Source organism: Eptesicus fuscus, chromosome 3, assembly GCF_027574615.1.
Source record: "Eptesicus fuscus isolate TK198812 chromosome 3, DD_ASM_mEF_20220401, whole genome shotgun sequence".
NCBI classification, from domain to species: Eukaryota; Metazoa; Chordata; class Mammalia; order Chiroptera; family Vespertilionidae; genus Eptesicus; species Eptesicus fuscus.
In genome coordinates, this window is record NC_072475.1 from 32152716 (window position 1) to 32180571 (window position 27856).

General features: G+C 39.9%; 1 protein-coding gene across 1 annotated transcript in view; it reads right to left on the bottom strand.

Annotated features, from left to right (window-relative positions):
• PLD1 (phospholipase D1) overlaps positions 1-25737 on the bottom strand; it is a 122180-nt gene extending 96443 nt beyond the window's left edge. Inside the window, exons 1-8 of the mRNA XM_054713729.1 lie at positions 25563-25737; positions 25172-25299; positions 20722-20867; positions 20388-20493; positions 19043-19108; positions 11153-11211; positions 10131-10223; positions 1639-1791 (exon numbers count right to left, since the gene is read on the bottom strand). Coding sequence (XP_054569704.1) covers positions 1639-1791; positions 10131-10223; positions 11153-11211; positions 19043-19108; positions 20388-20493; positions 20722-20867; positions 25172-25299; positions 25563-25713 — 902 coding nt within the window. The 5' untranslated portion in view covers positions 25714-25737. The remainder of the gene's footprint in view (positions 1-1638; positions 1792-10130; positions 10224-11152; positions 11212-19042; positions 19109-20387; positions 20494-20721; positions 20868-25171; positions 25300-25562) is intronic.
• Between the last annotated feature and the right edge of the window lie 2119 nt (positions 25738-27856).

Below are 27856 nucleotides of genomic sequence, written 5' to 3' on the forward strand. Positions count from 1 at the left end.
AGTAAACAATGATTGCTGGGCGCACCACTGCAAAAAAGTCACTCTCACTTTCCGACCCGATGGCCGAGAGTCCAGCTTCTCCCCGTAGGTGCCTGGGTCCCCCGAGTGTCCCCAGAAACTGGATTTCAGAGTGATCGGGAGCTTGTCTCCCTGCGGGTTGAAGAAAAGCCGCGCACCCAGCCGCCCGCCGCCGGCCCGATTCGCGTGCCTCCGTACCTCAGCTTTTCAGCGATTGTGCTTCTTTCTCTTCTTAGTTGTAAATCTTCCACTCAGCCAGCTTTCCCGTGGTTCTGGGAGGTAGACGTTTTTGTCTTTTAGTTGTATTTTTGAAATTGTTGTGTGAGGCAGCAGATTAGTTGTTTAACTATGCCGCCATCTTGGTTCCTCTCTTGATGTCCATAAGTTGAACATTTTAAGTAAACAGCATCTTACTTAAATAAGAAAAGCAGACTTGTAAACATTTTTGGCAAGATTGTAAAATATAGTCAGTGTAGCAAAGACAAATTTTCAGGCTACTTATTCACCCATGCAACCATGTGTAAGGTACTTACTACAGTCCTGGAGGTGTGCTAGACAGTAAGGAGGATAATGAAAAAGGTTTAAGGCGAGGACCTGTGTCTCCGTGTTACTTAGTTGCTGGCTTCTGTAGAGGTCATTTTCCTTTGTAGTGGCTTTAAGCTTCTGGAAACATCCTGATTGTACTTTAAGAGAGTAATTCCTTCCCTACTCTCACCAAAGCCAAGAAAAATGGCATATTCCAGACCCCTGGTCCCACAGACTGGTGCAGAGAGCTGTTACAGGGACCAGTGGGAATTGTGGCCTGATGTCCATGGCCCTCCCCAGAAAGTGTACAGGAAGCAGGTGTCATGGCAGCACCTTTGCATTTGCAATAACCAATCCTGAACCTTCCATTGTCAAAAGAGATAAGGAAGTTCCAAATCTTTTACACACTCACACATGTGCAAATGTATGTTAGTAAGGGTGTATCTGTATCTCTACGCCAGTCGATCTGAGTAAAGACAGAAATGTATGTATATCCATATACATGAGGCTGAATTTTATGGAAACAAGTGTATATAGAGAGAAAGACACACATATATTATATAACTATAATATTTCAGGAAAAAAACATACTTATCAATACACACATACACACTAATAAAATCTATGATAAATGTACACTTGAGTATCCTTTCAAGGTATGTTCCTTAAAAATCTATGCGTCAACAGAATTTTTCTAAATCAAATCATCATGTTTTGGTAAAGGATATCAATTCATAAAGTAAAATTTTATGTTTTTAAAAAAATATGAACTATCTATCATTCTATCATTCCTTAATTTATCTATTTGGCAAAATGGTATTATTGAGTAGCCAATTTCATTAAAATTGGCATATATCAACACACAGGACAGTCTATTCTGACTGTTGCACAAAAGATCTTAAAAATTGATTAAAGGAAAAAGTAGTTTCATTATTTTTGATTGAGGGTAAGTTCTAAATGAAAAATTTCAAAGATTTATTTTACTTCCTTTATTTAAGATTGGGAGAAAGACTTTGTCTTTAAGAGATTTTGGTAAAAATGTATTTTTTTTTACCAACAAATATTTACTCTTTTAAAAATAGTTGAAATTTCTACCTTGAAAGGTTATCAATTCGGAGTCCATATTTCGTGTCTGTCTCCTTCTTTCCCACCTTAATTCTGAATTCTTTATCCACCAGCAGGACGAACGCGATGGCTCCATTGTCTGGCTTCATGTACAGTAAAAAGGAATCTTTCACTATCAACCACCTGGGAGGAGATAATACGCATTTTTAAAGTTGTACCGAATTACTGAGACAAAAAGAACAAAGTATACGACAAGTCTGAAGTAAACACACTTGCAGGCGTAGACCATTTTATTTTTACATTGGGGATTCGGTTTTTAAAAACCACAATGAGAGGGATTAAAAATGGCAGAGTAAGTGGATGCTGCACGGACGTGCTCCCAGGAACAAACTGGTATTACAACTAAAATACAGAAAAACTTCTTGAATAATCAATGGAAAACTCGCAGGAGAGAACCCTGATACCCGAGGACTGAAAGTGGAGACCGCATAGAGACTGATTTATTTTGTATATTGTTAAAAATAATAATAATAATAATATAAAATTAAAAAAGGAAAAAAAATAAATAAAAACCACAATGAAACAACAACAACAACAACAAAAAACCTTTCCATTATGTTTTTCTAAGAAGTGCTGGCACCAAGCAATTCAAAATAATTCACTATCTTTTTAAATGCTAAGGACGAAGAAGCCTGAAACAACTGCCAAGGGGAGGGAGTGTTTGCAGGATGTACAGCGGGAGCCCCAGCTGATGGGAGAATGGAATGTGTTGGTGTTTGCTAAAATAAACTAACAGAGAAGAGGCAAGTAAGTTTTCTCAGTAAGTATAATCCCCCTTTTAAAAAAATCTAGCAAGCACCCAACACTCTGCATATTCTGTTGCTCATTTCAAATTATTTGCAATTTTTAGGGACCATTATTAAATGATGTTCAATGGGACATGATCTCTCAAAAGCATATTTCCATTCAATATATGCTTAAGAGCTTCATAATAGAAAACTACAATGACAAAGTAGGAGTTAGGGTAGAGGTAGAAACAGCACAAAGATAAATCATACATCTTCTCAAAGGATCTTACTAGGCCTGTGGGGCACAAGCAACGATAATTCCAGGCTGAATGGGACAGGTATCAGAAGAGAAAAGCAAGCAGTGATAGGTGGGCGGAGGGAGTCCTTAGTTCTGACTAAGAGAGCACACTGGTGGCGTTCTCCCAGAGGCACAGTCTGTGCTAGGCCAGGAAGGAGCCCCAAGTCGGTAGTCACGGTGTCCATCCCACAGGGAGGGAAGAGCGAGCAGGGCCCCGAGCTCTGGAGATGCTGCATGTGTTGGGAGACAGTTTGGTGAGGCCAGGGTCTCAGAGAGAGTAGGAAGGGAAAATAGGCAAAAGCCTCACTGAGGAGGGTCTGGGGGCCAAGAAGGTTAATTTTATCTCATGCTTTCTAAACGTGCCTGATCATCAGAATCTCTTAAGATTTTTGTTAAAAATAATAGAGTCCAAGGCACCACCAAAGATCCATTAAAAAGGCCTAACAATTTTTATTTAAAACAAACATCAAGGTGTTTATTAAATAAGGGAATCCTCATGTCCTGCCAAGGCCATAGGACAATAATATCATTGGCACTATGTTTCAAAAAAAAAAAAAGGAAAAAAAGGTATGAAGGAGAAAAAGGGATGTTGTGTGGCAGTTAGCAAGTTGCTGTAATAATACAGAACAGCTCTTCTTACACTTCACTGTGGATATGCAGCACCTGGGGATCCTCTCAAAATGCAGATTCGGATTCAGGAGGTCTGGGGCAGGGCCTGAGATTCTGTGTGTCTAACAAGCTCACAGGGGTTGCCTATGTTAGGGCCACTCTGCTTAGTAAGGATGCAGATGGTATGCATGGCACTGAGAGTGGAAAGAGCAAGACAGAGAGAATGGGACTGATGCTATCTAATAAAAGAGTAATATGCAAATTGACCATCACACCAACACACAAGATGGCTGCCCCCATGTGGTCAATGATGGCTGCCACCATGTGGATACAAGATGTCCACCACAAGATGGTCAGCAGGGGAGGGCAGTTGGGAGGGACCAGGCCTGCAAGGGAGGGCAGTTAGGGGCAATCAGGATGGCAGGGGAGCAGTTAGGCATCAATCAGGCTAGCAGGGGAGGGGCAATCAAGCCTGCAGGGGAGGGCAGTTAGGGGTGACTAGGCCGGCAGAGGAGGGAAATTGGGGGCAACCGGGCCTGGAGGGAAGGGCAATTGGGGGGGACCCAGGCCTGCAGGGGAGGGCAGTTAGGGGCAATCAGGATGGCAGGGGAGCAGTTAGGCATCAATCAGGCTAGCAGGGGAGGGGTTAGGGGGTGATCAGGCTGGCAGGCAGAAGTGGTTAGGGGCAATCAGGAAGGCAGGCAGGCGAGCAGTTGGGATCGGGCCTAAACAGGCAGTCAGACATCCCTCAATGCACGAATTTCATGCACCTGGCCTCTAGTATCAAATAAAAACAAATGGCAACTTTGTCCTGCTGCATGTAACACCATTTTTACCTGCAATTGTGGAGTGACCAAAGGATTCAGCATAAAACTGAATAAAGTAACAACAGTTATATTGTATCACATATTAGGCAAAGTGAAGCACATGGTGGGTTAAGTAAGACCAGAACACCTGCACATAAATTAAGTAATATTATAAATGTCATATGGAAACTCAGAATTTGAAAGAAATCTACAATAAACCTTTACTGAAATTGCTAACCACATTATGTTTTAGTGGCTTTATAATTTGGGATTCAATGTATACAAATATGCATTGATTTCCACACAGTTCATTCCATTCATTTGTTTTTTAATATGTTAGGCTGCCTCCCTCTAATAAAAGTGGGTGGAATGGACTGTGGATAACTTACAGTAAAGGACATACATGTGATATTGTTTTTTTTTAAAAAAGGAAAAAAATCAAGGTCACAGAAAGCAAACACCTAACCACAGTGCTAGTATAATTATGGTGATGGCATACCAGGGTTTCCCAGTTTTTCTTATAAAATGAGTAAGTTAAAGAAATAAAGAGGTCTTGCACCCAAAAAGCTAAGTCCCAAAGGAAGTTTCTCATTTGAGACCTGAACACAAGGCAACTGAACAACATAATCTATACTAATAAAAGGGTAATATGCAAATTAGACCAGATAGACCAGACGTGTTCCGGATGTCCTTCTAGACGTCCTTCCAGACAAAGCCACAGTGGCAGGGCTGAGGCAGAGGCAGTTAGGGTGATCAGGCAGGCAGGCAGAGCAGTAAGGGGTGATCAGGCAGGCAGGCAGAGTGGCTAGGGGTGATCAGACAGGTAGGCAGGTGAGCGGTTAGGAGCCAGCAGTCCTGGATTGCGAGAGGGATGTCCGACTGCCTGTTTAGGCCCAATCTCTGGACATCCCCCAAGGGGTCCCAGATTGGAGAGGGTGCAAGCTGGGCTGAGGGACCCCCATCCCCCACATGCATGAATTTCGTGCACTGGGCCTCTAGTATATCTATAATAATAAAAGCATAATATTCTAAGTAGACTGGACATCCTTCTGGACAAAGCCAGGGCTGCGAGGGAAGCTCAGGTCCCAGGTGCCTGCAAGCGGCTGGAGGGAAGCCCAGGTCCTGGTTGCCAGAGGGAAGCCGGTGCCGGCAGCTGAGGGAAGGAAGGCCTCCTCTTGCATGAATTTCATGCATCGGGCCTCTAGTATACATATAAAAGCCTAAGCAACATTTATGACTGGTCAACCGAACGACTGGTCAACCAAACAACTGGTTGACCGGTTGCTATGACATGCACGGACCACTAGGGGGCAGGTGCTCAACACAGGAGCTTCCCCCTGGTGGTCAGTGCACTCCCACAGCCAACCTCCTGCTGCTGGCCCACCTCCCACAGTCCCTTCCCCCGGCAGGGACTGGGCGAGACGGCCCCAATCAGCCCTGATCGCTGGCCAGGCTGAGGGACCCCACCTGTGCACGAATTTGTGCACTGGGCCTCTAGTGGATAATAATCTCAATAATTTTCAGCAAATGCAGAAATTATGCATTTTATAAGATTTCTCAATACTGCTCAATATGAATGCCAAGGTCATGATATCAAATGGTAACTCAGTGATTCTGATGGCCATGGCTGAGTAAGTCCAGACGTGTGGCTGCCAACTGATAAAGCTCAGTTAAGGCTAAAAGAGAGAAGATAGATCGTATATCTGGTAAAGTTCCTTCTTTTTCTGCTGAACCTTCTCTCAGCTTGACTTCGAAGCAAGCTAGAGAACAGACATGCGGCACAGGCCCAGAGACCTGGCTTACTATGGTGCTGACAGGCGTTGACAACCACAGCTGGCAGGCTTTCCAATCTGGGAAGGAAGTCAAACATGCCAGACTTGTGATACTGGAATGGCATGACAGCCAGTCTGGCCAGCGCTCCACACCAGAGACAACAGTGTGGGATGACAATGGAATGATGCCATATCCAGGTGAACCAGCTCCCATGACAGAATAAACCTCAGAAATGCTCCTGAGAGCACAGGCTCATGGCTTAACCACCAGGGCCAAGGGCTGCAAAACATGTCCTTGGGAACAGGCCACCAGGTACCACTGTGTAGTGCTCTGCACAAGGATGCCTGCTGAAGGAGGGCACTTTTCTCTAATTTGCACACAGGTTCCAAATAGGCTACAAACAGCCCTGTTGGGCATCAGAAATGAGGCAGGAGGGCACTGCTCAACTCTACGGGGTGCCATTCATGTGGTATCTATATCAATGGTGACTCCCTTGAAGATGTGGCAGCCTAGAAATATGGAATTGTTTAGTAGTGACAGCTGGATTTTTGAAAGCTGAACACAAAAGATAATGGTTTCTGTTTTGACAATGATGAGTTGTTTTTTTGTTTTGTTTTTTTAAATACAGTTTTATTGATTTCAGAGAGGAAGAGAGAGTTAGAAACATCAATGATGAGAGAGAATAATTGACCAGCTGCCTCCTGCACACCCCGTACTGGGAATCGAGCCTGCAACCTGGGCATGTGCCCTTGACCGGAATAGAACCCAGGACCCTTCAGTCCACAAGCCAATGCTATATCCACTGAGTCAAACCAGCTAGGGTAGTTGTTCTTTTTAACAGTCATTAGCTATCAGGGTAAACTGACTCCTGGCCTTTATTTGGAGCTTTTCTTAATTACACCATTCATTAAAACTCTTCTGGTTTCTTCCCTTTCTCTCTTTTGTTCTTTTGTTAATAGATTCTTTTTTTTTTTTTTTTCTTAACGAGAGGATTTGTAACACAAAAGCAATCCATCAACCAGCCTTTTGGGAGTCAGCACCGGCTGCGCAGGGATTAAGCACCTGCCTTCAAGTCAGCCTCCCTGAGCTCCAATTCCGGCTCTGCCACCTGCCTGATTGTGTGAACTTGGCCAACTGAGCCTAAGTCTATAAAAGGAGGGTAACAGCAATGCCCTGCTCCTATGTGTCTGTGCAGATTAACTGAGATGATTCACATACATTGTTTAGCACAGTTCCCAGCACCAATAAATCTGGACTTTTATGAATATTCTTGGTCTAAACCAGGTGAGATGATGGTCTGTTCCAACAAGATGCCTCTTGCCTATGCTACTACTGCTGTGGCATTAAAATGCAGGTGGGCGGACATGAGCCAGCCATCACCTTTTCACCTTCATTTCCCACTCTTCTGTCCCACCTCCTGTGTCTGGCTGTTCCTCAGCCTGACAATCTTGTTCTACTTTGGGCTCCTGCATTCACTGTTCCTCTGCCTCGAAGTTGTTTCTTCCAGATCTTCCCATGGATGACCCCTTTTGTCAGTCAACGCTCTGCTTAGATGTTCTTCCACGGGTCGGCCTTCCCTGGCTATTCCATCTAAAAAAGCTTCATGTAGGTTCCAGAGTTTATTTGGAAGAAAATATTTTAGAGTGTGTTATTTCCTTTTTCATTGTAGTAAATCTGTGTGTGTTTTTTTTATGACACTGAAATTTCTTTAATCTGAGCTTTCGATTTTTTCCTTCTAATCTTTTTGATCCTTTCAAAACCCCCCAAAATTAGAGCCCAATTTAATAATTTTGTTGGCACTGTATCATAATGTTTAAAGATAGATCCCAGTTTTAAGTTTATATGTTTTTAACACAAACACAGCTCAATTTCATATTTACACATGAGCTCATATATTCTTTCCAAAGTTAAAATATATTTTTTTTCAAAATCCCAGTAAGTTATTGTTGCAACATTTTCAAGGTTGCTTCATGATACAGCATGCATCAGTACTTCATTCTTTTTTATTAAAAGTTAAAAAATGTTTCTCAGATATAATTCACATATCAAAGAACTCACCCTTTAAAGGTATACAATTCAGTGGTTTTTAATGTATTCCCAAAGTTTGCAACCATCATGGCCATCTAATTCCAGATATTTTCATCAACCCAGAAAGAAATAGTAGACTTCATTCCTTTTTATAGCTGAATAATAATCTACTGTATTATTAATACCACCTCTTATTTAAGCATTCATCAATTGATAGACATTTGGGTTGTTTTCACTTTTTGGCTCTTCTGGATAATGCTGCTGTGTACAGTCATGTACAGTTTTGTACAGTTTTGATATAGACATATTTTTCAATTGTCTTGGGTGAACACATAGGAGTAGAAAGAAATGCTGGGGCATATGGCAACTCTAATTAATATGCTGAAGAACTGTTTCCCAGAGTGCTGAACCACTTTACATTTCCACCAGCGATGTCTGAGGGTTCTGATTTTCCTACATCTTTGTCAACACTTGATATTGGCCATATTTTTAAGTGAATTTATGGGGTAACATTGGTTAATAAAATTATATAAGATTCAGGTCTATAAATCTATAATATATCATCTGTATATTATAATGTGTGTTTATCACCCAAAGTCAAATCTTCTTCCATCACCATTTATCCACCATTTACCCTCTTCTCTCTCCCCCTACACTCCTTTCCCTCTGGTAATCACCACACTATTGTCTGTGTACGAGTTTTGTATTTTTTTGTGTTTTTGGTTTTTTTTGCTTAATCGCTTTACCTTTTTTATCCAGCCTCCCCAAGCCCTTTCCCCTCTAACAACTGTCAATTTGTTCTCTGTATCCATGAATCTGTTTCTATTTAGTTTGTTTTGTTCATTAGATTCCACATATAAGTGAAATCAGATGGTATTTATCTTTCTCTGGCTGGCTTATTTCACTTAGCATAATACTCTCCAGATCCATCAATGCTATTGCAAAAGGTAAGATTTCCTTCTATTTTTACAGCTGAGTAGTATTCTATTGTGTAAATATGCCAAAGCTTTTTTAACCACTCATCTACTGGTGGCACTTGGGCTGTTTCCAGAGCTTGGCAATTGTAAATAATGCTGCAATGAACATGGTGGTTCTTTCGAATTAGTGTGTTGAGTTTCTTTGGATATATTCCCAGTTCCAATTTTAATTTTTTTGAGGTAACTCCATAGTGTTTTCCACAGTGAATGTACCAATCTGCATTCCCACCAAGAGTGCATGGTGGTTCCCTTTTCTCTGCATGCTCACCAACACTTGTTTGTTAATTTATTGATGGTAAACATTCTGACAGGTCTGAGGTGATATCTCGTTTTAATTTGCATTTCTATCATGATTAGTGATGTTGATCATCTTTTCATATGTCTAGTGGCCATCTGTGTGTCCTCTTTGGAGTAGTGTCTATTCAGGTTCTTTGTCCATTTTTTAAATTGGATTGTTTTTTGTTTGTTTGTTTTGGTTTTTTTTTTAGTGTTCAGTTTTATAAGTTTGTTACAAATTTTGGATATTAACGCCTTATCAGATGTGTCATTGGCAAATATGTTCTCCCATTCAGTGGCTTTTCTTTTCATTTTGTTAATGGTTTCCTTTGCTGTGCAAACACTTTTCAGTTTGATGTAGTCCCATTTGTTTATTTTTTCTTTTGTTTCCCTTGCCTGAGGAGACATATCAGAAAAAAATATTGCTACAAGAAATATCCAAGATTTTACTGCCTATATTTTCTTTTAGGATTTTTATGGTTTTGAGTCTTATATTTAAATCTTTAACTCATTTTGAATTTATTCTTGTGTATGGTGTAAGAAGGTAATGGTGATCTAGTTTCATTTTTTTTGTACATATCTGTATAATTTTCCCATCGCCATTTATTTAATGTCTAGTCTATCTTTAGTATGTTCTATCTTTACCCCATTGTATGTTTTTGCCTTCTTTCTAGAATATTAATTGACCATAAAGGTGTGGATTTATTTCTGGGCTCTTTATTCTGTTCCATTGATCTATATGTATGATTGTATGCCAGTACCATGCTGTTTTGATTGTTATCGCCTTATAGTATAGTTTGATATTAGGAAATAGATAATGAAACTTAGAACTTAAAATTTCTTCTGTTATGACTTTCAAAGGATTTATAACTGATTTACAATTTATAATTTAATTTAAAACTAGTGTGTAAAAATTCCCCAAATATCCAGTTTATTAAAAAATATACACAAAACTCCTAAGTCCTACCTTCTTGACCACCGGTAGCAGGCTCTTCCCTGACCACAGCAATTCAAGCCAGGTATCCTGTGTCCTCCGGATCTTTTCATTATCATGCCTTCTCTGAAAGAGACATCAAAGTAACCCATCATCTTCAAATTCCCATCTCACTCTTAGCTGAGACAACCTTGCAACGTGGGACTTAATAAACTACTTCATTCTCAAAACTTTCCTGTCTTTTCTCTCCTCCTTCACCTTCAGACAGCTCAGTACCCTATTTGCTAGGATGAGTCCTAGCAGCTCATCCTCAAAGCACTCCACTAACAATGATCTTCACTTCAAAAAGTTAAGCTCTTTATCATACCAAGCTCTCATATTGTGAAGGAAAATAATAAGTAAATTTCAATCTTGTTACATAACATACCTTTTACACAGGATTATTTTCAGTCATGAAAATGAGTGATAAGCAGCTAACTTTTATAAGTGATTAGAAGAGATCTTGTATATTTGAGTTTTTAAAAATTGAGATATTCACATATAACATTATATTGAGATATTATTGACATATAACATTATATTAGTTTTAAGTATACAATACAGTGATTTGATATTTGTATATAATGTGAAGTAATTGATCACCACAGTACGTCTAGCTAGCATCCATCGTTTCACAGTTACAATTTTTTTCTTATGATGAGAACTTTTAAGATCTACTATCTTAGATATTTTCAAATATATAATATAGTGTGTTTGATTTTTGATACATTCTCCCACATCATATTTGTTACCTGTATTAAAAAGTCCAACTGTGGGGTTATAGAAAATTGGTGCTCTAAGCACATAAGGAAGAGGGTAGAGCAATTGCTACTTTTGTTTACTGTAGCAAGATATTTTGTTTTGCCTAAATAGATCCCTTCAGTTGCTCTGCCTCTGATGAGGAGAAGCTACCAGTAAAACCAGATGAGTTCCACCATCCTGGCATGCCGATAAATCCAATGTTAATACTCATCAATATCCATACTTCTCTTTAAAGATCCAACATGGGAACTTACATGCCCTTTGGTCCCAAATCATGAATGAAAGACAGCTGGCTTATATCAAGGAATTCTGTCTGAAAAGAGCCAAAAATCCATACTTTAAAAAGTCAGAAGAAAAGAAAAATTTATGCATTTAAAAAACACGTTAGTTACTTCAATGTGCAAACACATCTGGGGTACTGTACAGAGTACACAGATCAATAACAATGGTATTTTCCTGAAAGAGTCCAGATAAGAAGTATATGCATAATTAAAACACAAGCAAGAAAGTGATGTGTGCTTTACTATGTAGAAATAAAATGCTCACATAGGCTCTGGAGAAAGAATTTCCTCCCAAATTCTTTTGTGTTTGTTTTTGTTGTTGGGGAAGGGAGATTGTGTGGCATAGTATACCTACAAATAATAAAAGAATTCTGTGAAGGGAGTGATGCTGGTACTAGATTTGGAAGATGGACTAAACCAGACAAAAGGGGATACAGAAGAGGAAAAGTGTATAAAGGTCATTGGATGTACAGCTGAGCTAGAGATAAAGGAAAGTAACTGAAAATTAAATGGCAAAGTTGGTTGAGGGAATGTTGGGGAGGTCTTTGAACACCAGGAATACCAAAATATTCTAATAGAAATGTAACAAAATTAAAATTAAATAATTAATAAAAATTAATTAAAATTAAATTATAGTAATTATATTATAAGTAATTATAATATAAAATAATCCATTTTAGTGAGTATAATGGGAGAGAATTTTTTATCTACCTTCACTAAACAAATTATGAGATAATTAAAAACTATAAATATTATAATAACATCAATGGCTAACATTTACTGAATATTTAACATCATTGACCCTGTACTAAGAATTTTTCACACATTATCTCAAACCTCTCTGATTGATGTGTCTCTCTCACATTGATGTTTCTCTGAAAAAGGTACTATTTATCCTGTTGTACAAAAGAGGAAATTGAGGTTTAGAATAGGAATAGGCAAACTTTCTCTACAAAGAGTCAGACAGTAAATATTTTAGGCTTCATGAACCATATAAATTACTATAGCATGAAAGCAGCCATAGATAATACATAAATGAATAAGCATGACTGTATTCCATTAAAACTTTCTTTATGCATACTAAACTATGAATTTAATATAATTTTATGTCATGGAATATTATTCTTTTTTACTTTTTTCAATTTTTAAGAATGTAAAAACTATTCATATCTCACGAACCATATGAAAACCGGCAGTGGACTGGGTTTGGTCCATGGGCCACAATTTATCATCCTCTGATTTAGAGAAGTTAAAGAAACTGTTCAAGATCACAAAATTAGCAAGAGGTGTTCAGAGTCAGGTCAGACCAGTCAGTATTCTCAAAAGTAAGCTGCCAAGGCAAAAAGTCATTCAACATTTATTTTACTAAAATTGAGTAACTTTATTCTACCTAGGTGAGTACTAGATGAACATGTGGAGGCACAGAGGGGAAAACCACTGAATATCATGTAATTCTTAGCACGTGCAGTAGTTTTACCTTGTATACTCCTTGAAACAACTAGAGATTAACATTAATTTGCTCCCAATTTACAGAAGCGGCCACAGTAAGCCCAGATCTGCCAGTGGTCTTCGACCATGTCAATGACAGCCTTACTAGAAAAATCAAAGGCAAAAAATACATGCTTCTGGCATCAGGAAGCAGGGAGGAGACCAGACACTTCACATCCACAAAGTTCTGTGGGAAGAACCATAACAGTTACATGTGAAAGTCTTCAGAGAGTTATAGAGACAGGGTGACTGCTTCCTGGCTGACAGGACATTGCAGAGGAAGTAGTATTCAATCGGGGCTAGTAAATGGAATTAATAACATGAACCATAACAGTTTTCCTTTAAACTTTGTATATGTGATGGGAAATATCTAATAGTAAGCTTGAAGTATTTTAACAGTCAAGGTCTTTACAGTTCATTACTTGTATTAAACATGGTGATTCAGTACCATGCATTTTTAATCTGGTTTGTGGAAATGCTTACTAACTGGAAAATGTAGTAACACATATTAGAAGTGACACTGCAGCTCTGAGCCACAGAATCCAAAAGTTTTAAAACCCTAAGCCACAGGTCTACTTATCTCTAGGGAGCAGAGAGAAAGTGTCATTCCCAGTTTACAGGGAAAGAAACTACCACAGAGGTGTGGTTAATTTATGCAAAGTCACAGAACAGTTGAATGGAGGAATAGGAAATGAAAGCAAATATCAAGAAAACCTCTTATCTAAAACCTGGATATTTCCTTATTCACATAGCTCTTATCAGCGAATAGTTGACAAAAATATATTATTTGAAATAATTCAGAAATCATAACTTTACAATATCGCAACAAAATTGCCAAGTGTAAAGAATTCCATCTAAATTTAAAAGTACTAGTATACATTAGCAATACAATACACTAAAGTTGTGCATTATTGTAAAATTTTAAATTATCCTAATGGCTTAGTAAAATTTGACTAAAGAGTGATTTCAAGAAAGACCTAGCCGTATTTTAGAGAAAAGGGAAACTATCTGACAATAAATATTCTAATACAGATTTATCCTATTGAAAGTAAATGTGACAAGATCAATTTAGAAGCACACCTAAATAATACAAGCTGAAATTTAACAAAGATTATGTTGTCCAAACTTCTCAGGGTATCTTCAGTGATAAGACTTCCATTCTCCATTTGGGCAGGTGATTCTCAGGAGTAAGAATTTAACCATTGCCTGCTGAGTGTGGCTCAATGGTTGAGCGTTGATCTATGAAACAGGAGGTCAAGGTTCCATTGCTGGTTGGGGCATATGCTCAGGTTTCAGGCTCATCCCCAGTGTGGGGCTTGCAGGAGGCAGCCAATCAATAATTCTCTCTCATCATTGATGTTTCTAGCTCTCTCTCCCTCTCCATTCTCTGAAATCAATAAAAACATACTCTTTAAAAAGAATTTAATCATTCATTTAGCCTGACAATATTTCATAGGGCTTATTGATCTCTTGAATAATGTATTAATCAATACCTTTTTCCCCTCTAAGTAACTTGAAAAAAGTATGTTAGGGAAACAGAGAAGCAAAGAGTTCCCATGGCAAACCCCAAGGGTAACAGCAAACCCTGGGAATGATTCAGCAATCACAGACACACTGCTTTTCTACCTCGTCTTTATATTAGAGGGGGGATGTTCAGAGGCCTCCCCCGCTTTATTCCTGAGGCAACAAAATTCAAGAGAGTGGCCAAGTAGGACATTCTCAGAGGTAATGAAGACAAAAGCATGGGGTTGGGCAGTGCCCTTGTAGTAAGGGTGGGAAGTGGGCTCACCCACTCCTGGCAAGGGTGCCTGCCAGGTAAAACAATACAGCTCTGGAAAGAAGAGAAGACAGCTCATCTGTGGAGGGAACGGAGAGGCTCCCCAGCGTCTAGCCTCTCCCAACTCGAAGACCCATTCATGAGAATGACATTTCCATTAATTTGCAAATATTGCTGTTTAAATCAATACAGCTTTTCTCTGTTGGAATGGAAACATCACCGTGTATCTTTATTAATTTTACCCACTCTTCTCCTCAAGCTAAATTTATTCACCTTAAAAAGAAAGGGAGAGATGAGCTCAGTGTTATAATGATCTGTGAGATGTTTATTCTCAGATTCCTTACCTCCAAAGTGGTGATTTCAAGCTAATCATCACCTTGGAGAAAAGGAATGTTAAGTTACAGGAGTCTGATGATTAACTTGAAGTTAGCGATAACACTTTATCAGCTTACAGCCCTTCTCTTGGAAATTATTCACTGTGTTCCATTTCTAGATTCTAACCGACAGTCAGGAAAAAGTGCATGTATTGTTTCCAATGGCTTCTCCTTTAAATTCCCTGGAAGATAAGCATTTTCCAGTTATTAATTAAAATACCCAGTTAGTGGGTTTGGTACTACAGCCAACGCCAATATAATTCAGGACACAAAAGGAATCTTTCTTAAAATTGTATATGTTATACTTTAAACAATAAATAAATAAATATTAAAAAAAGAAATTGTATATGTTATTTTTTTTCTAAATACATGTATGCCTTGAGAAGAGGTGAAATATCCCCATTTTACAAATGAGTAGAGAAGACAGAATGAATTACCAATCATCTCTGAGGGAACCACCTAATGTTAAATTTACTAAAACACTAGGACACTTTGCTTTTCAGAATCTCAAGGAGGAAAAGAGGAATTAAAACTTCTGGAGGAAAAGGAGGCTATTTAAGTATTGATTTATCCAGTGACCATATAGAAGTAGGAAGAGCCCTGGTCAGTTTGCTCAGTGGTGAGAGTGTCAACCCTTGGACCAACGGGTCTCAGTTCTTTCAATTCCCAGTCAAGGTTATATACCTCAGTTGCAGGCTCAATCCCTGGTCTGGTTGGGGTGTGTGCAGGAGGCAACTGATTGATGTGTCTCTCTCACATTGATGTTTCTCTCTCTCTTTCTCTCTCCCCATCCTCTCTCCCCTCCACTCTCTCTAAAAAAAAAAAAAAAATCAATGGAAAAAATATCCTTAGGTGAGGATTTAAAAAAAAAATTAGAAGAAAGAGCTGTCGAAGTCTAATTGTACTAAAATTTTATTGAAATTAAGGAAATGATCCTATCTGATCCCTTGACCTATGATCCACGATCCTATTGGCCTAATGACCCAAATTACTTTATAATAGGTTTGTCTTATGCTTACAAAAATATAAATTACTTATGTAAGATTATACCAAAAATAAATTTTTAATATGCTTTTTGCAGATAGCAGTATTAACATTTCTCACAATTATCAAAAGAGACACATAGCCTTAACCGGTTTGGCTCAGTGGATAGAGCATCAGCCCGTGGACTGAAAGGTGCTGGGTTCAATTCCAGTCAAGGGCATGTACCTTGGTTGTGGGCTCGACCCCAGTAGGGGGCATACAGAAGGCAGATGATTACATATACACTGAGTGGCCAGATTATTATGATCTCTGAACACATAATAATCTGGCCACTTAGTTTATATCCTATATAATAAAAGGCTAATATGCACATTGTCCCCTCAACCAGGAGTTCGACCAGCAGGCAGGCTGGCCAACTATCCATGTCCCCTACCCCTGGCCAGGCTGGCAGGATCCCACCCATGCACGAATTCATGCACCAGGCCTCTAATACACACACACACACACACACACACACACACACACACACACACACACTGAGTGGCCAGATTATTATGCGTTTAGAGATATATATTTTGTGTGTGTGTTTTTTTTTAAAGACACATAGTGCCAATCTAATTTCACAAATATGAGGTGGAGGCTTTCACATCTAGTCTCTAGGCCAGATTACATTTAGTATAAAAAGAAAATAATGTCAGAGAATTAAGATAGATCAAATTGTATCCAATGCTTGAATCATTTTTGAGAGTTCTGCCGTTGGGGGAATAATTTAAATAACCATCAAAAATGAGGAAGAACATATATTCAGTCAGGTGTAGCTGGGTTTCCCCTTCCAAAGAAAATGTCTAGAAGACATTCTGGAATTTCTAAATACACTATGGGTCAACTTTGGAAAGAATTTTCTGACTAAAAAAGAAATCAGAATAAACATTTTTGAAAAGTGCGTAATCAACATTAGAATCCAAAATGTAATAATGTACGTGGAAAGAGAAAACTAAATTCAGCAAGTACTGTTCCAGAACCAAACGGAAGAGTAAAAGTAAAGTCACAGGCAGGCAGAAAAGGAAAACAAAGGGCAAGTCATTGCATCCTGGTACCAGGGTGCATTTAAAGAATTCCCTGCTAAAGAAAAGAGCATATCTGAAAACAGAGTTCAGAGAACACAATAGGAAGCAGCATTTTTAGTAATAAGAGCAGTAATAACTTTATTTGTTACATTCATTCACAGTTGCATGCTTCCAAGTCCATGAAGGGAAGAAATCCTTCCCATTCCTTCTCTTGAGATCCACTGGTTGGACCCAGATTTCTGGTTTCCCTGGGAAAACTCTTTCCCAGGATTATGAAACCATGCAAGCTCCTTCAAGTCCACCATGGAACATCACAGGGCAAGCTGCTGCAGAAGGTGGCCATAGTCGTCCCAGTGATTTACCTATAATGGGGGCCAGCTGGGTGCATACCCCACCCTCCAAATAATATGCTGACAGGCAGCATGAGGGCAGAGTCACAAAAATACTCTTAAAGGTCAAGATGCTCTTGCTTCTTCTCCTAAATACACAGAGGTCTTCCCTCTTTCTGTGCAGTATTTATGTGATACCGTTCTCTAAGCTAGAGGCCAAGTCATAACTGCACCTATTCTCATGTTCTGCACAGACACCACATACATATATCCAACCCCACAGCAATACAGGTCGTACAAACACAGATACAAAGTCTAATAATCCAGTGCATTCTCAGTTATCTGGACCTTTAGGTAAGCGAAGGCTAACCCTTTAAAAACACAGCACCTTCAAGGGCCTCTAAGCCAGCAGAGCTCAGTGTTTTCTGATATCCTCTGTAAGGCCACTCTCCCACTCTGTGCCTCCCAGCTGCTTGCAAGTTCCACCATCTCTTATTTTCCAATAGTTTCTTTTCTCCCTGGCTTTTCCCAGGCTTCTCACTTTCACACGAAAAGACAGGCCTTTTATTAAGCATCACAGGCCGATCAGATGGCATTCACAGCATGCTCCGTAAAATCTCTGGGTATTCAGGTCTGCTCAACTGTTTTCATCACTTCCTACTTAAAGTTTTCTCTTAAGGGTTAGGAATGCTTTGGGACTTTATTCTGGAAGCCTGAGGAGAAAAGTAGGCTGATTTCTAGATAATCTAGCCTATAGCAGCATTTCAAGTTCATTTAAATCTACTGTTACACCCCTGGGTCTGGGAGAGGCCACGCGCCCCCCGGGTCCAGGTGAGGCCATGTGTCCCTGGATCCGGGTGAGACTGGGTCCGGGGTCCGGGTGAGGCCACGTGCCCCTGGGTCTGGGAGAGGCCACGCGCCCCCGGGCCCAGGTGAGGCCATGTGTCCCTGGATCTGGGTGAGGCCACGTGCACCTAGGTCCTGGTGAGGCCACGTGCCCCTGGGTCTGGGAGAGGCCACGCACCTCCGGGCCCAGGTGAGGCCATGTGTCCCTGAGTCCAGGTGAAGCCATGCCCCTGGGTCCGACCGAGACCAAACCAGAGGGAGTCAGACCTCCGTTACCGCCATTTGTCCACCATCCAGAGCTGAGGGGTCAGTGCTGACATGTACACATAAGGAACTGGTGGACATTGAAATTGGGTCTCTAAAGAACTGTTGGTCCAGAAAGAAACTCACTACAGACTGATTCATTTGCCTGTCAGCATAACTATTATTGCTCGTCTCACATTCAGTTCTTATAAGTATATCTCTAGTGACACATGATCTCGCTCATCTTGGGGAAATGATGAACAACATAGACTGATGAACAAGAACAGAACCAGAAACAAGGAGGCATCGATCGGATTATCGGGCCTCAGAGGGAGGATAGGGGAGGTTGGGGGGAGGGGGGAGAGATCAACCAAGGGACTTGTGTGCATGCATATGAGCCTATCCAACGGCTAAGTTCAACAGGGGGTTGGGGCATCCGTGGGGAGGGATGTGGGAGGGGAATGGGGGGATGAGGACAAATGTGTGACACCTTAATCAATAAAGAAATTAAATAAATAAATAAATAAATAAATCTACTGTTACAGACATATCAGTTATATTTTTGTATCTTAAAATAGCATCACCATAACCTAGATCCTTTCTGTCAAATCAATTTTGTGTTCATTTCATTTATTTTAGCACAAGGAATAATCCAAAAGTGGATACAAGTACCTGCGTTAATAAAATGATACAAAATTTAGCTGACAATCTATGATTTTGTACGTTCAAAATTTAAATCACTAAATAGTACTTACTGTTGCATGATAGTTTTTATACATGGGCATTTTTAGTAGCTTTGTCAAGTAATCTTCCAGTTGTTTCTGTAATGCAAACATTTTAGATAAGAAATAACATCATCACACTTACAGAAAAATTTAAACAATGCCAGTAATGTGGTCATCGGTCCATCTTGCCTTCTATAAGTTATTCAATGATTTATAAATGTCACCACTGGATAAGGAATCCTGAATAGTATTAAGAAGTTATTTCCATAGTTCCCTTGAACCATTATTTAAATCTCTTCTTCTTAAATTTTTACATACTTAGGTCTTTTATAAGCTGCTGACAAGGCCCCAGCAGTATATTCTTTTAATCTTCCACAATCACTAACACAGGACTTGCCTATAATGAGTGGTTTTAAAGTATTTTCTGATTTTATAAAACACCAAAATTTCCTCAATTCTAACACTGAATTTACTGGAATGTGTACTGCAATTCTTAAACAGATTTTCAGGGGGAAAACAAGGAGGGAGTTAAATAAAAAGAGACTTTCTAGTAAGTTGTACTCTGACTTCAAATATATTAAGGTGAGAGGGGGTGAAGGGGTTGTCAATTGTACTGACTACGATGCTTGCTGAAGTACCAACTGTTAAAGCCATAGTTTATCGTTTTCAACTGCACTTGCATATGTACACATGGTAACCCAAAATTATAGAATTTTATTTGTCTTGGTATCTTTGAAAATATGTATTCCAGGCCCCTAAAAAGATTTTAAACAAGATGACAACTACAAAGGATAAAACAAACATCCCTTTCAGACCATAAGAGTTTCAGATGGCAAAACAGAACTCACATTTATTTGTTAATTTTCTAGTAAAAAAAATTAATTTATCCTATGCAGGACCACATCACTGAAGCAGAGCAGGGCTGAGGTTTCTGTCCTACTGATGTACATGTGCAACTCTATCCTTCTCTCCCCATCTACATATTCCCGACATATATTTAGGTCAAACTACTCAAATTCTGAAGCAAATGCATGAAAATGTCTGATTTAAAAAGAGAAGATCTCAAAACTCCCAATAATGAGCTCAATCTTGACTCACAACGAGCCCATAGTGGTCCCTGCAGGGAAGACAGCTTCGTCACAATATCACTCCTACAAAAGGAAACACTTCTTCTGGAAAAATGCAACCTCCCAGGGTCAGAACGGCGTGGGGGAAAGAGGGTTGCCTAACCCATTCCAGGGGCGAATCACCAGCCTGGGTAATGGACCGGTGGCTGAGAAAAACTGCAGCCAGACCCTCCTCACCCCTCAGTAGATCCATGTTTTTACAACGCTGCAAAGTTATGTTCTGAACAAAAGAACAGCGTAGGACTTACCCTCCTGCCAAGGAACTGTTCTTCTTTCATCGTGTTTTCAGGGGAACGGGGCAAGCTTGGCATCTCTCGAGGCTCTTCTTTGACATTCTGTCTTCTAAATGTGTGTCTGAAACACGCACACACACAAACACAATGCACACATTTATTAGATTATTCTTTGAGCCACGACTCTCTAATATCTTTCATGAGATGGTTTATGACTGGAAGACAATATGTTCTATTTAATAGAACATACCTACCAACAATGGACAGTTAACTCATAACATGAATAAAACACTCTTTCCACTCAACTTGGACATCTGGGTAACCTTATAATTAATTCTGAAACAATTACCTTCTGGTGGGAATGGGGATTCGGATAAAGGCTTTGTACTTGAGCAGTTCTCTGTGAAATTCTTGAAAATGCTTGAACTTCCTTTTAACTTGCCATTTAAATTCCCCATGTGTTAATTCAATAGTGTAAAGATTGATACTCCGTGCCTACAGAGATAAATAAAAAGGATTGGTATTTTAGATAACAACAAAAATTTCGATGAACAATAGCTAATTAATAAGTAACATGGAAGTGCCCTTAAATCCAACCTACTTATTTTGTGTAAGTACTTAAGTAAAATGTTTTCAAAATCAACTAATTACAGAATAATATTCTCTTAAATGTTTGTCTTATAATTTCATAAGACAAACTCAGAATCTCACTAAAGACAAACTCCCACAACTCCTATTGCTCCAAACTCACATATATACACACACATAGAGAGACACACACAGACACACACACACCTGAAACAAGAAACCAAGTCAAGAAGACAATGAGTGAAGGCCCTACTTAGCCATCAGGGATTGTCCAAAAGTATGAGCAGTGAGCAGATAGTAGGAGGGGTGAGAGGGAAGCTGGAGGAATGGATCCCAGGAGCATTATCTTGGTCCACTTTTTGCCCTTCACAAATGGCATTATACCTTCTTCTGCAATACACTCCAAGGTCCCTCCTTGTCTACATCTCCCTGCCCTGAAGCCCCACCTATAACCAGGAAGGTACAGGTGCATTAGAGGGAAAGGAGCACAAGATCTTCCTACACTCAAAATATTTTCCTTAGCAACTTAACTAAAATAAATCTTCATTAAAAAATTCAAAATTATGTCTTATGAAATGCAAATATATCTTGGCGACTAGTGAATTATTTCAATCAGAAGAGCTAACAGTCCTGGGGGATAGGAATTTTGATATAGTAGAAGGTGTCATGAGACGGAGGGATATTTATAAATAAAGCACAGGAGATCTTGAAGGAAGATCCATAGTGTTTGCGGGGGGGATGTAAGGTGGTGAGGAGGAGGTGGGGAGAGGGGAATAGGTACTCTGGACCACCTAGAGGAGACTTGGGTATCATAGATGCTGGGGATGGGAGAGAGTAAATGTCTCCTACTCTGCTAGTTTATCCAGGCTCTGGTGTCAGCAATCTCATGAGTGATTCCTGGCCTGTGGCCATTGGTTACTGGTATTTGACATATATTTCAAATTTCTAAAGCACGACCACTCTGTATTGATGTAGTATATAAAACATGAGCATGAGAGTCTATGTAACTTGTGCTCTTAAATCTGAAATCCAACCATATCACTGATAAATATTCAAATGTAGCACTTGCTTTGCATCTAGTTAGGATCCATGATGGTTACTACAACTGGAAGTTAAATGAACCAAGTTCTAGGTCTAATACTACATGCTGCCTTTCACCTTGCATCACTCTGCATCGTGCTTCACAAAAAGGATGCAGGAAAACTCAGAATGGCCAGAAACTTCGCATTCAATTCAAGTGAAAAATGCTCAATTTAAGGTAAGTCAAATAAATTTAAAAAATTATTCAATTTAAGCAAACTGCCACATTTCTTAGGATTCTACTTCCCAGTCTAAGAAAACGGAATACTTAACCAAACATTGCAAATGCCAAGTTTATCCATCACCCATAAACCCTATGTGTTTTGTACACTAAATTTCTTAGCCATTGTGAGGCAGTACGGTGCAATGGAAACAGCCTGCCACATCCTTTTTGAAAATTTTAAAGGTCTGAAATCCTTTGGTGCAGCCTGCCAGCTGTGAAGCCTCAACCACGTGTTAGACAACATCCCAGCAGAATTACTGGAATTCTTTGGAATTGGAATAATTTGAGGAGTCTTAATAAAGGAACTGCCTGCCAGTGAAGATGTTACAGGGATAAAAAACCATAAAGGACAGTCACCTGGGACTTGTGAAGGCATCCCTGGTCCTGAATGGACAAGTGGCAGGACAACTGGCAGGACCAAGAGCTGGAACGGAAGGAGAGAGCAATGGAAAGAGGAACGGGGAGATGGGGGGCCTTTGGTCAAGAAACACAGCCATCCTGGGTGACCTCAATCTCCTATCTGGGCTCTCCAAGAGGACACAAGCAGAGAGTAGGGTGGGGCAGGTGGGTGGAGGAGCTAGAGGGGCAGGTGGAAGATCGCCAGCCTGGGAGGGCAGGTGATAACATCTGTCTCATCGGGTTGTCACAAGAGTGAAAAGAGAAGTGCTTAGCCATGAGCTGGCACAGAGGATGTATTGATTCATCAGAAAGGGATCATTTTATTTACCTGGAATCACATTCCATCTGCAAGAATTTAGTTCATATTTCTTAGTAAATGAAACACTAAGTAGTATATGGATAATCCTTAGCTTTTTCATACAGACTAAGGTAAAAAGGTGAAGGAAGTAAGAAGTACAAAGTGGATGTTATAGAATAGTTATGGAGATGTAAAGTATAGCAAAGGGAATACAGGCAATATTCTAATAACTATGTATGGCCTTAGATGGGTACAAGATTTATTGTGGTTGATCACTTAGTAAGATATATAGTGTCTAATCACTGAGATGTATACCAGAACTAATGTGATATTGTATGTCAACTGTAATTGAAAAATAAAATCCTACCTAATAATAGACAAATATGCAAATTGACCGTACCTTCGCTATGCCTGCAATTGGCCAGGAGGCGTGGGGGGGGGCGGGACTCGGGGTGGCCTGGGGTGGCCAATTGGGCCGGCGGGACGCTGAGCTCGCGTCACCAGCGGCGGCTCGAGCTCAGCGTCTGCTCCATGGCTGTGCTGCGGCACAGAAGGGGCCTCTGGGGCAGCGAGCTCACGTCCCACTGCGGACCATCAAAAGCGGGGGAGCTGGGTGCCTGTCCGCTCAGGCCTGGTGCAACAGCGGACAGGCACCCAGCTCCCCCGTGATCGAAAGCAAAAGCGTGTAGGGGACTCTACACGTGCATGATTCAATCATGCACTGGGCCTCTAGTACATAAAATAAAACAGAACTAAGCCAAACTCACTTGACAAACAGAAGAGTATATGCAAAGAGAGAAGTCTGTGGTTTGGTGGCTTCAATATTTGTATAATATAATATATAATATACTTGTATAATATTATGTATATTATTATTAAATTTTCATAACAAGCCTAGAAGATAGGCACCATTATGCCCATTATTCAGATGAGGACACTGAGAAACTGAGAGGTTAAGTAACTTATGAGAGATCACAAAGCAAAGACAGGAAGGAATTAAACCCTGCAGTCTGGCTCTGAGACTACAGTCAACCCCCACATTACTGCCTCTCAGTTTAAAAGCTGGTAGGCCAATAAGAAGGCAAATGTCATCTTAGAGACATTTCTGGTTGGTGTTGCTCAGTGGTATACCAGGGAAATATGGACCCAACTCATAGGAAGAGCCTAGAGCAAGCATGTCAAACTCGTTTAAACGGCTGTGAGTTTGACATGCTTGGCCTAGAGGAAAGGCTGCACACCAAGGTGGGTGGAAACTAGGAGTTAGAACACGCACAGGCAGGTGGGGACAGAGCACTAGGCAAAGCCATCAGGACCCAGGAAGCACGTGTCACCCTCCCAAAGACAAAGAGGAAGGGAAGGCAAAGCCTGCCGGGGCAGGAAGGTCACTCTACAGCTCCCCTGAGGCAGGAGACAATGGTGGCCTTACTCTGCAGTGGCCTTACTCTGCAGTGGCCAGAGCGCACTCTGAGGAACAAAAGCCACCACTTTGCAGCAACTTTTTGTGTCTGTCCGACTTGGCAACTGCAAAATCCAGGCAGAAACAGAGCAAGTGCAGCTACCCTAACAGCTTCTCCTAGTCCACTCCATTTCAAAGGTTATGAAGATATTTTACTCCCAAGGCCTTTCCAGCCCTCAAAGGGAAAACTTGTGCCTGGGGCCCAAAGGACAGGTGCCAGGAACAAACCAGAGAGGCAGAATATGCCAGCAGAATTCTCTCAGCCATACTTTTGGGTAATGGCACTAGCCACTACAGTATCCCGTTTTGTTTTGTTTTTGTTGTTGTTTTTCTTTCAAGAGCTAGGTAGCATCATTCTATTGTTACTTAACAAGCACTAGGAAAGCTGCACTTTATCTGGCATCCTAGGGGGAATGGTTATGCCCCAGGAATCCACATTGAACAGAAAACTGCAGAGTGAGAAAGACTAGGAGAGGCACTTTGCAATTTATTAAACTTCTACATTGCCTTAAATGCCTTTTTTAAAAAAAAATGTATTTTCCAGGGTAGGGAAAGAGGCATATGAGACTAAAGACTAAATGGGAAGAAAGCAAAACCTTGAGAGGTGATGAGGACTTGGAAGTGATAAACAAAACAAAACATACAAACAAGAGGAAAGCTAAAACACAGGCATAGCTAGGAGAAAGGAAAATGGAAGTCAGTACGTTCATTCATACACATTGATTAATACAAGTTGAGTCCATAAAGGCACTGACCCTTGTTGTAGACGTAAAGCGCTCCACTTCCAGAACTTGGGCTTTTATTGGACAGCCAGAGAGGTACAACTGTACATTAGGCTCCTTAAATCCTTGAGTCTTATAAATAGCAGAGAAAGGGATATACACTAAAAAATAAATAAATAAAGTTATTGCAAGAACACAATGATATTGCAAGAATACATGATAGTAGCATAACTTGCCTTTTGCAGGCATTTTTTTTTTTTTAAGAATAATAATGTGCAACGAGAAAACAGTTAACGAAACAGTCTTAGCCCAGTGTTACGACATCAGCAAGGAAGATCAATCATTTGCTGGTTATTTCAAATCTGTGCTCTGCCAAGCCACCCTGATAAACTCTCTTCTCCTGGCTCAGGCCCTCGGTCGTTACCTTCCTGTGCGCTGGGAGACACTTCGTAGTCCACCTCCTCTCCCTCAAAGTGGAGCTCCCGCGTGTCCAGGTTTTCTATCAAATTACTCATGTCAGCAGCGATTTTCTGCAGCACAGATGTATTTACTGTTGGCTCAGTTTCCAGTGACATGCTGGCTTCTGACAGGGTAAAAGCAAAGGGGCTGAGAAAGAAGAAAAGGACTTATTATTTGGGTCAAATAAAATCCTATTTCCAATTTAAATCCAGGTTTAGATACAGAATATAGAAACAACTAGCTCTATGTACGCCCCAGTTATCTCAAGCAACCTCTCAATTTATTTTCCTGTTTAATGTGAATGGACTCCTAGCTTATAAAGTAAACTGGAGTTGGATACCTAATTGTAAAACAAGCAAGATAAAGAAATACTACATTGAGTAAAGGTTAACATATATCTCATCCAATTTTATTAACTTGGATAAGTGAAGAGAAACTCAAGGGGAGATTGGTTAGGGTTTGATTATTCCAAAAAAAGAGAACTGAAAAAGAGACCTGGCAAAAAAGAATATATAAAAATATATATAAAAAATAAGCAACTTGAAATATTTTCTTTTTTTAAACTTTATTGTTGAAAGTATTACAAATGTCCCCCTTCCCCCCCATTAATTGCCTCTGTGTTGCTCCCCTCCACCCCACCCCCAGGTCTTCACCACATATTGTCTGTGTCCATGGGTTATTTTTCTAAAGAAAATTTTGGTCATTTTATAATAATTTCAATATATAGATTTTAAAATAATTTTGTGATAGCATAACCTTTCTACATTTCCTCTGAAGGTGACATTCCCAGCAAAGTGTATACTAACTTTTTGAGATAGGTTTTGGCCATTACATGAGTTATAATGACGTACATGTCTTGAAAGGTAATTGATTAATATACCTATTCCTAAAGATACAAGAGGTGCTAGAATTATACTTCTCTCCTTTTTTAAGAAAACTGGCTCTATTTCATTCCGACATTTAATAACACAAGTCGCTGCACACCAGTACCCAGGGAAGAGGAGTTCATATCGATTTCATTTTTCATTTAAAATACTGAGATTTAAGCCTTGAGCATTGTCATCAGAGTTGGATGAAAAATCCATCTTGCCTGAAATAACCTCTCTGTTACAACCAGGACCTAAAAGAGGAGGGCTCTCATACCCGTAACTCCTCCACACATGCTCATCTATTACAGCAAATCACAAACATTTACTGAGCACCCATCATTCACTCTCTGTGAGATGCAATGAGTGAATATGCAAAGATAATAAGGCTGGTCCCTGTGACTAAGGAATGTCTGACGTGGGGTGAGGGAAAGAAGCTACTTAACCTCAAATTTATCCCTGGCCTCCTCCAAGGACTTGGCCTTCTTGAGAATGGCATGTGCTGAGTGGAAGACACTTAGCCGGGTTTCTTCCTGCAGGTGCTCTCAAAAAGCTGGAGGGCTCTGCAGGAAATGCTAAGAGATAGTCTCTGGAAACTTGAGCAGCAGTTAATGTAACTCAACAAGTCTGTAAAACCCTATACTGCTGTGTCTGGTAAAAAGAGATCTTGGCTGGGAGTAGAAGAGAGTAGTTCTGGTTTGGCCGGATATATATATAATTAACATAACTAAGTTATATCTGAGCTATGTGATCAATCACGTTTCTTTTTCTGTGTTGGCTGAAAGGAAGCCTGGAGTCAAATCTGTGGCTTATTATTAGCAAAATATAGGACTCTCCTTGTCTACATTGCCTCCCTTCAACATTCTCTCCCACTTCAAATGTATATTGTAATAATATACTATTGCTTAGCAGCACCTGGTTTAGTGATAATACATTATATGCATTATTACATTGAGCCTCAATAACAAATCTGTGAAGGGTTATTTCTTTTGAAGATGACAAGAGTTTGTCATCCCTCCTTTAGAGATAAGGAAAACCAAGGCATTAAAAGATTAGGTTAACGTGACAAATACTTTGGACAATCTGGTCCAGGTCACATAGGAGAAGGGATCCAAAAGCAGTTCTCTCTGATCCAAGAGTTGATGTTCTCACCCTTGGTCTTTATCTTCCTGCATATTTTGGGTAGATATATAAGTGGCCCTGGAATAGATGGAAGTTTTAGTAAAGCACATGTTCGGGCAAGGATAGGAGGAATGGATTTCAAATGAAAAGGATAGGAGGAAATGGATTTCTCTTGCAGCTCAGCACCAGAAGATAAAGCCATTTAAATTCTCAGGGCCTTGGTTTCCTCCTCTATAAATTAAGGAGGTTGAGCCATTTCATCTCTAGAGAA